The 12,903-nt window shown below is 40.2% G+C and overlaps 1 protein-coding gene across 1 annotated transcript in view; it reads left to right on the top strand.

Annotated features, from left to right (window-relative positions):
- Window positions 1-12,402, top strand: part of kcnk3a (potassium channel, subfamily K, member 3a) — a gene marked incomplete at both ends in the record, with an annotated part of 29,284 nt that extends 16,882 nt beyond the window's left edge. Inside the window, one exon of the mRNA XM_083933521.1 lies at window positions 11,486-12,402. Coding sequence (XP_083789647.1) covers window positions 11,486-12,402 — 917 coding nt within the window. The remainder of the gene's footprint in view (window positions 1-11,485) is intronic.
- Window positions 12,403-12,903: the final 501 nt, after the last annotated feature.

Consider the following 12,903-nt stretch of genomic DNA (forward strand, 5'->3'; position numbering starts at 1 on the left):
TTTATTTTTTTAATGCAGGAATCAAAGTCTCTACCTCTTTGGTGTCCAAATCATCCCTATTTTCCAAGTCTCAAGGTTGGCAAGAACAGTATGCACCCATGGGTCATTAATATATCAATATAGAGAATATCATTGTGTTAAGGACTCATTTATTTGGGTTGTTAAGTCATTGTGACCAGGAAATATGCTGAGTGGGACATTATACATTAAAAAGAAAGAAAAAGTCAGTTCTTTGGTAGACAAACCTTGTAATGTTCACGCTGTTTCTAAATATTCTCAAACATATATTTAGCGTTGCTGTACTGCAGTTTATTCAGGATAAGTTGATGAGGATATACTATACCCTGCTATACACACAGAAAGTAATTATGATCGTATTTTCCAATTAAAAGTCTTTGTGTAACCTAGCACTGATGTTTATCACCATGCTTGCTTGTGTTCCTCTCATTTAATCCAGGGTTTTTCCATATTGTCTTACTTTTTGCTGTGTAAACTGATCTGCGTGCGTTATGTGGAGCCTCCCCTTTCGCCAACACATGTCTGTTTAGAGCAGCATCTGTTCCCTGAGAGCAGCTGAACGAGCTGAATGGGGGCCAGAGCGCATATGCATATATCAGGAATCAGGTGACAGAGGCAGGTGACTGTGCTGCAGAGGCTGCAGGGAAAGAGCAAATACATCTCTTTGAGTTACGAGACTGATGGGACTTAGAAATATAGAGAGAGTGGAGGGTGGGAAGACAGAGCTGGAAGGAAAATAAATGTGGGTGAGGGGGAAAAAAGTAGTAAGAGATAACAAGACAGCAGCTATTTTTAAAAAGAGCATTCAACTGAATAAAACATTACACGGCTGCAGTCCAAATGACCAGACATCACAAGACAGGCGCAAAATAACCATGTGAAATTATAGCAGGCTTGTCACATATGCTTTGTTCTTTAATGACACTAAACTGGACTATTTCACATGCAAATTATCATATGCTGGAGCGCAGAGACCCCCTCCAGTGTGTTAGGATTAACAACTTTGTCATTTATGCTCTACAGTATAAGCTGTCTTTTCACCGTCACGTAAACAAAATGCTTATTTGGAATGCAAATGGATCAAAGGCACTTAATAGTATGTGAATAGCCGTCTCCTGATTCACACTTGGCCCAGTTCCTAGCCTAGATGTAAGTGTGTCTCTGCGCTTATTATATTCCACAGAAAATGATCCTCGTCATCCTCACCACCATCATTGGCAGTGACATTTGAATTCGACTGAATGATACACAATCATCAAAAGTGGATAGTGTTTAATTTTCTGTCATAACCGGAACGGTTCAACCCTATCAACACTTTTAGCTAACTGTTTATCCATTTCCCTATACTTTCTGTTTCACCTGTTTGTACACTACCTGTTCTATCCTTCAGATTACTTTAAGCTATCTATATATCTGCTATTTTTGAATAAATGACTGTCTATCCATTCCCTATTTACATTACTTTTCATTTCAATCTTGCCCATGCAACTTCCAATAAGTGCATAAGCCGAGAATAGCAATAATCCAGTAAGTGTGATAGCTTCTAATAAACCTAACTACAGAGTGCTACATATGAGTGCAGGATGTAAGTTTAAATAAGCCATCATCTTCTAAGCCAAGGTGCAGTCAAAAGAGATGTGTTTTAAGCCTGCAACGGAAGATGTGTAGACTTTCTTCTGTCGGGATCATTGGGCGGGCTGGGGTGTAATGCTTAACCATGTCCTGGATTTAAGCTGGGCCTGACCCTTAAGTAGGAGTGTTGCAGTGGATGCGAGCAGCTACAGGAAGCCAGTGAAAGATTTATTCTGGACACTTTTGAAAAAATGGTGTGATCCCATCAAGGGATAGTCTCTAGTCCTTTATTTCTTTTAGCTAACCATGAACCCCTGGGGGTTAGGGTTAGGGTTATCCCGGTATCCCCGGCCTATGCTCGTCATGGAGATAAAAGGACACATTGGCTCAGCAATCATGTCAGTTTTCTGGGTATCTCTGCTCGCTTTGATTGAATTTGTTATCATTCCCAACATTGAAAGAAAAGTGTGTTTTGCTCTCCTGCCAGCTGTTCAGCACTGTTTTAGCATCTATTCCCTAAAGAAACTATTTCAAATTCCAGTATCATATTACACAACACATTCTCACTTTCTCTTCGTTCTTTCTCTCTCTGTGCCCACACAGGCACACTTTTAAAGCACATAGCCCAAGTGGAGCACTTGAAACAGATACGTCTGTTATTTGAGTTGACCTCCTAAAAGCCCGGAAAGAAATCCTACACTAGCAATGACTACAAATTAAAGACTTCCTACCATCTAAATTTAGTTTTAAAGCTTTAAATGATCCTCCTTTGATGGACCTTTTTGAGCATTGCTATAATGGAGAGTAAGTTATGTATTCTAGATCAGTTTCTTTTCAGCGTTATTTCTCACCCTTTCATCTTGCTTTGTTTCCCTTTATCCCTCCTGTCTTCTTCTTCTCATTCCTCCTCCTCCCCTGCCCCCCTGTTGTGTACAAAATCTGTGTATGTGAACCCCATTTTAGTCCAGCTGTGTTGTAAGTTTTAAAACAAGTCCATATCAACTATGTATCAGGTACATAAATCACCTGATTTATTTAATTAGCTTACCCTCCCAGAGATCTCACACTCTGCTTGGAATGTCTTGCTTACTGACCTCATGGAAAACTACGGCCTGCCAAGGTTTCCTCTCATATCCCCTAAAAAGGAACCTAAGGAGTACTTTTGGAAAAAGACCCTGATTTTTTTCCCCCGCAGTAAAAGCAAACATAAGACTAAGCTGGTCCGACGCACACACAGACACAGATTGGTGCTTTTGATGGAAGTGCTTCTACATGTAACGTGTGAATGTTGTGGGTGTGCTGACTGATGATGAGAGGTTTTTTACTCCAACACTATCCGCTCAGGGAACGGAGTCACAGCTCTCTGATCTAACTGCTGTTCGCTTTGTTGTCCAGGCTTCTGAGGCTTTAATGTTTGGGACTCAGCTGTGGGCTGGACAAGAGCACATGCTCCCAGGCCCGATTTGGAGCCCACACAGGGGTAACCGAGTTAAAGTGAACCCAGACAGACGCTTTGCCAATGTGCTGTCTCCTTTGGCGTTACATCAGATTGCCTGTGATGAATACATCCTGTATCCCCCAGTTTCTCTATCTGTTGTACTGGTTGGAAAGTCTCGTCGTTCACTGCTGGGGCTTATAATGAAAGTTTGATTAGAGAGATTATTCTTATATTCTGCTGAGAGCAACTACAGGGGAAATGTCGGAGTTGGAACATCATTAGAAGTGAATATAACAAAGCATGTCCCTGCAAATATCCTGATCCAAGTTCAAAAGCTGATATACATTCATAGTGCCAAAAATATCAGATGTCATTTATAGTGGACATATCATGCTCATTTTCGGGTTCACACTTGAGTTTCTACTAGAACATGTTTACATTAATGTTCAAAAAACAAAATTTTCTCATACGGTCTATCTGAATATACCCGTATTCAAACTCGGAAATGCTTCATTTTAGTGCTTTAGTCCCTTTAAGCCCCCCCTCGAAAAAGGCCAGTCTACTCTTATTGGTCAGCATTACTTGGTCTTTTGCATCTGCACTCTTGGCGTCTGTGCACAATGAGAAAGTTTGTGACCAAGCTGAAATCCAGCACTGCCAGACAAACGCTCTCATTTTAAACGCTAAACAGTGCACTAAGGGCCTGTGTCCACAAAGTGGTTTTAATTCTGAGAAGAAGAATTATCTCAGAATCTTTTTTTGTTCCCAATGAGAAGAGAGCATTTTATGTGTATATGTTAATGTAAAAATATGACAGTCTGGTGCATTGAGGCCCTAATGTTAAACAAAATGGCTGTTTTTGAGCTGTATTTGTTGTTTCCGGACAAATTAACGTAATTAACTAATTGCACGAACATGGTAGATGTTGCAGCTTTGCACGTCTGGATAATACTGCACTGAAGCGATCCAAACAGCAGAAAAGGCTTCCTCTCTAATCCATAACTCATTGAAAAATAAATGAGGCATCTTCTTTTTTCTAGAATCATGATTGCATTTATTGATTTTGAATGTTGATATTCCTAGAAGTCTTTGCTTTCACAAACACGGACATTACACAGCAGCTGTCAGCAGGGTCTCGTGGGTCAGAAGCCGGACAGAGTAATGGAGGGAGGCGGGAGAACCACAGCTTGTGTTTGAGAGCCTGAATAAACAATGATGGGGTCGTCTGGAGTTTGAGGTGTCGGTGACTGAGGATTGATGGGGGTCTGCGGGTGCACATTTTAGGTAGGGATGCGACATCATTCGTGGGAAATACAGGATCATAGTCAACTTTTAATGTAACTTCTTTGGGTGTTAGCTGTGGGGGGTTGGACAAGAGTTACACTTTGTTGGTCGTGTAATGATGTCTTTGGCCAGACGCAGCTGGAGATTAAAGTGAGCTGTGGAGAAGGCATGCTGGGAAGCAGAGTGGGCTGCTGCTCAAAGACAGCCTGTACCAAATGGATGACATGATCAGTGTTTATTTTCATGGTTGTACAGAACATTCCCCAATCTGCGCAGGAATTTGAGGGATGGCGTAAACGCAGATAAGAGTAACGTCACGCCAGGATGACCGCTCGAGCCACCTGTATGATGAAGAACTAGGCTAGCCATATATGGCTGAATATTTTGATTCTGTGTAACACCTCTGAGCACTCTTCAGCATTGCAGAAGGAATTTGTTTACTGACCTCTACAGTGATACACACTGACAGTTATGTCCTCTTAGGAGAGCTGTAAATCATAACAGCCACTCCAGTTACTCAGCTCCAGCAGGAGTTTTTAACTGACTGATGTTAGGATGTTTTTCCTTATATTTCAAATTGAAATTGTCTCTTTGTTTGTTTTTATTGAAAAATCATTCAACCCTGGTGACTAACCTATAGAACAATGTCATAATGCTCCTTAATGTGTGTATTCTATTGTCCTGTAAAGTGTTTTGCTCTTCAAACTTATTTTACATCAGTATTTCTCTCTCAAGGTCATAAGTTCCACTTTTGTGCCCCCACTTTCACACTTTTAGTTTGATTTACTCCCTAAAATCTCTTTAAACCATGTCCTCACAGTATATAACTGCCATAATCCAGATGAGAGGAGCTGAGTTGATCAAAATGTCTGAGTCACCTTCAGTTATTATCATATCACCATGCACTCACAGCAATAAGCTTTGCAAGCAGCAGTGGAAGCTTTGCAATGACCAAAAGCACAGCAAACACAATTTGTTATAGCGCAGATTATTTTTGGCCATTACATGTATGTTATAGGTTTAACGTTACCTTTTGTTTTCTGCCATTTTTGATTCTAAGATAAGATAAGATGAGGTAAGATAAGATATGATATACTTTATTGTCTCACCTGGAAATTAGTCTTGGGCCCGGAGCCACTGCATCACACAACACGCATGTCAACAACATCACGATGCACATACACACATACAACTTATATCATATAAACAGCTACATGTTGAGTGTGAGACAAAGTTATTTCAAACAAAAAAAGGGAATAAAAGACAATACTAGTAATAGTTTTATAGTTGGGATCCAACATCCTATTATTCCACTCTGTCTGACTGTGTCATATATATTTTATATATCTATTAAGTTCACTAAGTGACATATATTAAAACGTAAGACTATATGTGCAGTAGCTGCACCACTCAATCAAATGGAAATATTCTAGGTAAATTCCTCATAATTTATACAAATGTTCCCATACTCCGTATATCTATCAATGTTTAGGTGCAGGTGGCTGTTAAAAGCAGAAGATACATTGTATATATGTCAAAAGGTTTCACATACAAGAAAATATGTGATCACAGCAGTAACAATTTAGTTAGATCCCTTGAAAAAAGACCAAACCTCATCCTCTTTATGCAGCAAACACTGCTTTTTTTTTAGAAAGTAATTTAGCACGAGATGCTATCTGTTCATACTGTGCAATTACGCAAAGATGATAGTATCAAGCCAGCTACTGTTTTCACCTTTGCCTTTCAGTCTGGAGTGAAATTCTGCAACACACACACACACACACACACTGATGAGTGTATTATACAGTGTGGCACTGGCTGGTCTCCAGGGTGCTGAGATGTCTGAGGACATTATCAGTCACCACTGAACCCCAGAGAGCGACACTGCCCCCAGCAGCATATCTGTTATAAAGTCCACATCCTGAAGTCTCGTCTCCAGAGACTCTGTGGAGACTTTCTGTTAGTATATGTATATATATATAACATGTTTCATAACATGATTTGTAATCTGGTGCACTGGTGTGCACATATTTGTATGTTATATTTTTACCAACGGAAACTTCACCTTTGTGGTTTTTTGTTTGCATGTTTTGACATTTCTTTTATACTCATGGGTCTCAACAAGTTCTCCTTTTTTTTCTTTTTTTTTTTTTTTACAAATCCCTGATAAATTAGTCTCTGATTAATGCGCCTCCTCTTTGAGAATCCTGCCCCATTAGCTGAGGTGATGGGCTTGATGAATAGGTTGTACCCATCATCTTGTTGGTGAGAACACATTGTGCCTGGTAATCAATGAAAATTTAATTGAGTGACAGAGAACTGGAGCCCTAACAGGCACATTATGCCATTCTTTGATGTATTTTCAAAGCCGGTTTTTATCCCTGCCTAATTAATCAGGATAATGAAGATTTTGGATGCTGTGATGTTGTATTTTCAAGGCAGGTACCACGAGGAAGGAACTGTATGCACTGAGCTGTCATCTTTGGAGACAAACTCACACTGACACGAGCAAAAGGGCGAACAACAGCCAGCAACAATGATATATTTTGCATTGCAGATGAGAAAGGTCCCATATTGTAAAAAGTGAGATTTCAGTGTAATTTTTGGTCGAGGTGCTTCATAAATACTCTGAAAGAATCATAACACTGAATCTAAAGAGAAATGCACAAAGCTCATATTCAGGAACTGTGCCTTTAAATGGTTGTGATGTCACAACTATACTATATACTGTATTTTCTATGGAATTCCATTCACATTCACTGCAAATCAGAAAATCAGAGTGCGGGTTAACATGTCACAGGACTGAATGAAAGTGTGTGTCTATCCGCCAAAATGAATGAGAGGTTTCAAAATTGTGAAATAAATGAGAATGTAAAGATATACAATTGAAGACCTGACACCAAATCTGTCAGTTTCTGAATGGCAAAGATATCATAAGGGAATATTCCTTCTCTCTGTGTTGTTTTGAAGCATTTAAAATGTTTCTGTGACTCTGAATCTGTAATGAGAGGCAACGAGGAGGGAGAGAGTTATATGCTGCACCTTTGTTAGTTTTGCCTGATAACTCTTTTAATGTTCTTTCAGTGTTTATTTATGATGTTATTATTATTTTTATTATAAGATATATTCTTTTTCTTCAGGATAATGACAGAATATAGGTTATGAGACCTTATATGATATGGTTATATATGTTATGATCAGCTCGGGGTTGCAGCAAAGTCTTTGATTCTCTGTTTATATGCTGCAACGGGCCTTATACAATTTAAGAAACTGAACTAATTTTGAAGGCAATTACTGTTTCCTTTGGGAAAAAAAACTGATATCCTGTAATTTCCTGGATGTCTCGTCTGTGTGTCTCCTCGTCTATCCATGACATATGTGCAAACAGTTGCAGCCAAACATGTTCAGTTTTAATGCTTCAGCAGGTGCAAGAGTCTGGGGTTTTCCAGATGTCAATCAAACCTCTTTGGTCCCTTGTTTTTTTTTTCACCTTTCAGAGCATCGAGGCTGCACTTTTTCATCTGCCAGTGGCAATGATTGTAATCCATGTAAACAGAGCGAGTGGCCCTGGTGGCTTCCCCCTGCGTGCCAGGACAAGGCGCAGAGACGTCCTGTCTCATGATAACTCTGTCACGGCTGCTGTGGGGGAAGAGAGGGGACGATGAACTTGTCATGCGGGTCCTCTCTACTCTCTCAAACGGCGGCAGGACTGCTGGCCTTGTCGCCTTCAGCTCCTGCGTCGGCAGTTGACGAGCGCCGCTGTCACTCCAGCGGTCCCCGTGACTCGATAAGCTGCATCCTGCTGCTGACAGCTCCTGACAGGTCTGCAGCTCAAGCCTGTGTGCTCACCTGAACACACCGTCCTCATTCTCTAATGAATGGTCAGTCAGTGCATTTACCTGATTTACTTACAGGATTTGGACATAGAATGTACTTCTTAAAACTGAGACTAGAGCAACATTTTGAATAGGAAACAACAAAGTCTTCCTCTTAAAATGTATTCATTTCATAGAGAATGCAACTCAATCATGCCCATTCTCTGGAGTTTAATCCCTATAACCTCACATAGTCTGTTATGACTATTAGCATATCATAGCTTGGGATAACCAAAAGGCGTTACTAAACTTTGCAAACCTTAACACCAAAAATTTAAACCAACAAACTATCCTCATTCACTGTTTGTTCATATACCTTCAAAATCCTTCAAATCCGATAACATAGTATAAGATTGCCAACCTCTGCTCAGAGAGGTAGGGGTTGTGGTTAGATCCCAAAACACAGAACATTCACCCGGGGGACTGGAGATTGTGTCGCGGATGTACAAAGCCAAACTGCAACCTTTTTTCCAATCCTGACCAAGTCATTTTGGTGCCCAACCGTCACCTTTTATTTCTTAAATGTAACTGTCGTGATCCACTTCCGGTTGTTTTATTGCAGAAATAGAACATCATATTTTGTAAGATATCATACACATTTTTGGCATAACTTTTCTAATGATATCATACAAACCTGTTGATGAGAATAAGCTAAGCAGGACTGTTATAATATATATAATATATATATATAATAATCGTATATGGGATATGACATGAAAATGATTAGTAGTATTATGGATGAATGGGACTTTTTTGTTTCCTAATGACAGAATATAAATCAAGATGCTGAAAATACAGCATTTCTGTTGGATTCAGCCACAGCTTAGGCCAGAAGTAAATGCTTGTGCAAGGTTAAAGTAACGGCAATTTATATTATAATATTTTCTGATGCAGAGCTTGAGGGAAGTGTTGTACCTTCTCAATTGGAAGCAATGCAAATCTTCTTCAGAAAGTTATGACTTTAATATATATTCATGGTGGATCAATAGAACACACTAATATTCACAGACCGGAGCTGAAGTGTGGGGGAGCAAAGTGACAAAAGACTCAAGCATTTATGATAAGCAGCCTGTCATGAGTTTTAATAAAGGTCAAATAAATTGACGTGTTGTAGTTGTTGTAGTAGTAATTAAACATATTGTACAGCAGTGATTCCTACACCCCAGGAGCAAGTGTGTCTGCAACAAGTGTATGAAAGCTAATTAGCAAGTGAGAAGAAACAGTAATCTATAAGTAATAGATGAATGGTTCAAATATGATATCTGAAAATAATGGATAAACTGTTGGACTAGTTAGCTGTGTAATGCATAAATTGTTACGTGGCAAAAAGCAGTAGAAAAATGGTTGCAATTGGTAGCTAAAAGTATAAAGGTTGACAGTTAGCCAATTATAAATGTTTGAAATAGATAGCTGAAAGTATTCAATAAACAGTTGAAATAGCTAAATCTAATGAATAAAAAGTGTTAGCTTAAGTAACAAATACGTTTTTCACGAACATAATTTTATAACAAAATAAATAGATCATGTAAATGTAATAAAATAATGGTTAAAAGTAACAGTTAAATTGTTTAAATAGTTTGCCTAAAACTAGGCAACTGATTAAACTGTTGAAATAATCAGCTACAAATAAATAATAATTGGCTAAAAGTAATGAATAAACAGTATAAATAGCTAAAAGAAAATGGTTGATATAAAACATTCAAAGGCCTAATGGATGAACAGTTTAGCAAATATTAGCTATTTTCAACTCCATTAAATGATGAAAAACAAAGAACTCTCACAGTATAGGCTCATGGATAAACCTGCCTCCCAGGTCATATGTGTGCAGACTTGACCAATCTGACCTTAACATTGCAAATGTAACTGAATGAAAAAACAGTTGCAACAATTTAACATACTTGTGTTAAATAGCATCCAGTTGAAAAACAATTCAAAATAAAGATACATAATCGACCTCTAATCAGAACAGAGTACCTGTTAGTAGTCAGTCATCGCTCTGTCATCAGGAAATGGTATATAGTAAATATAGTCTTTATGCAATGCTGCTAAGATGCAGAATGTGTCTTTGCTCTGTAAGCAGGTCTGGTTTTTCTTCCACAAGGGGATACATCAGTTGTATTGGCTCTCATTTTGGCAGCCCAACAGGGAAAGCTTTAAACAGATTTGGCACTAGACAGACAGATGGCTCGACCGCACGGATCAGTGTGACAATAAAACCAGAGCCCAAAGAATTAAATCAACCCCTGGAGTAATTACATTCAAACTATTGGTCAACCTTTTCCATTTGCTGATCCCATTGTTATCAGGGACATCATCTCCCGGCTCCTGTGTGCAACAGGTCCACATTTGGGGAATATATCAGGCAGTAATGATGTTGCACGCAAGGGCGCCGTATCCTGTGGGACAATAGGAGCGAGAGGATGACGTTATGAGACAAAAGGTTGGCGCTTAACCTGAAATGTGCCGGAAGGAAGCTCAAATATATCCTGAAATTCATGAGCTCTACAGTGTGAGTGCATACAGAATCACTCAGTCAGTATGAGTCATCCGAAATGTGGCGAACACTCACAAGTATTCTCCACGTGGCCATTTCAGTCTTTGACGGTACAATATGTCCGTAGAGTAAATGGTTTATGAACTATTCTCTCTTTTATGGGAAATAAATTACAGAAAAGCTTCTTCTTAAATCTTTCACGTGGCATTTTCTGTGCCATGGAGCTGCTTAATAATGAGATTTGTATTCTGTTTTGGGGCTGTACACTGTTCAGAAGACTCAGGAGCACGCACCAACCACACTGCTGACTTATTCTGTTCTGCTGTAGGGTTCCTTTCATCCAAATATTCAAAGGACTGCAGGACAAAGAGTGATTTTATTAAATAAACAGAATAAGGACCAATATTTGCAACATAATCTCTGCTGTTTATTTGATCTGGAAAAATGTAGAAGACTAATAAGGTGCAAACGTACTCATTAGCTGAAGTCACTCCACAGAGACCAATTGTCAATGAATAATTCAGGGTTCTCTCTCTCTCTTCCACGACATCAATACTTGGCCATTCCCGCCACACTGCTGTGCATTTTCATCTTCAATGGCATTCTGCCGCTGTGAAATGAAGAGTCTGTGAATTTATAAAAAGTGCTGCTCAAAGAATACAAATCATTTATATATGTCTTCTCGAAGGTTTGACTCTATCTTTCCAGCCTCCAGCCTTCTTTTCTCAGACCCCTGTCCTCTGCACTGTAGATTTAATTAGTTCTGCCCTAGTAACCCTGCTCCTTTCTCCTTCTTCCCCTCAGGATATGGTCATGCAGCCCCCAGCACAGATGGAGGGAAGGTGTTCTGCATGCTTTACGCCCTCCTGGGCATCCCGCTCACCTTGGTTATGTTCCAGAGTGTCGGTGAGCGGATCAACACCTTTGTTAGGTACCTGCTCCACCGCCTAAAGAAGTGCCTAGGCATGAGGCGCACTGAAGTCTCCATGGTCAACATGGTGACCATAGGTTTCATATCCTGCATGAGCACACTGTGCGTGGGGGCGCTGGCCTTCTCACACTTTGAGGGATGGAGCTTCTTTCATGCATACTACTACTGCTTCATCACACTCACAACCATTGGTTTCGGGGACTATGTAGCGCTGCAGAATGAGCATGCTCTGCAGAAACAGCCGGATTATGTGGCCTTCAGCTTCATCTACATCCTGACGGGCCTGGCTGTGATCGGAGCCTTCCTCAACTTAGCAGTGCTGCGGTTCATGACCATGAACGCGGAGGATGAGAAGAGGGATGCTGAGCAGAGGGCTCTCCTCGCTCACAACGGTCAGGCGGGTGGACACATCCACTGTTCTATAGACGAGGCCTCCTCCTCCTCCACACCTTCCGGGTGCGGAGGAAGCGCTGTTGGAGGTAGTGGAGGAGGGTCAGCGAGCCGGGGTCTACGTAACGTTTACGCTGAAGTGCTCCACTTCCAATCCATGTGCTCCTGTCTTTGGTACAAGAGTAGAGAGAAGCTGCAATACTCCATACCCATGATCATCCCACGTGACCTCTCCACCTCAGACACCTACATGGAGCAGGGAGAGGCTTTTTCCAACCCCCTGCACTCTAATGGCTGCGTGTGTGGCCTGCAACACCACTCAGGCATCAGCTCAGTTTCCACTGGTCTGCACAGCATTAACACCTACAGAAGACTCAATAAACGCAGAAGCTCCATCTAAACCTGCAGGTGGCTTTTCTGCTGTGTTATTAGATTAGCTGAAGACATCAGAGGAGCACATCGCCTGTCCTAAAGAGACGCAGGACTCCTGATGTTTGCTTCTTTCTGGCACAAAAGACCAGTGCTGCAGCCTCCAGGCTCTGTGTATTTAATTTCCATTAGCTGAGCACAAACCATTTAGGACTAACATCATTATGGATGTCATTGAGAAATAATGCTAATGGTTCTTGAAAAGAAGCATTTGTTACACAAACTCTGAAACTGTTGCTACAAATGCAGCTCTCTGCACCTCTGAATTCCATTGTTAAATTACATTATATTGAATTCAGTATTTCCTTTGTTCATATGACAGAATTTCCTGTTCTACAATGAAAAGTGACAAAGTACACTGTGAGAAATGTTTTTAAGAGGGATTGTATATAATGCCCCGCTAAGAAGAAATATTTTATTGAATAATCTTAAATCCACTTTTTCCAAAAAAGACTCTCCAAAAGGGATCTTC

This window comes from Echiichthys vipera (assembly GCF_963691815.1).
Source record: "Echiichthys vipera genome assembly, chromosome: 19".
NCBI classification, from domain to species: domain Eukaryota; kingdom Metazoa; phylum Chordata; class Actinopteri; order Perciformes; family Trachinidae; genus Echiichthys; species Echiichthys vipera.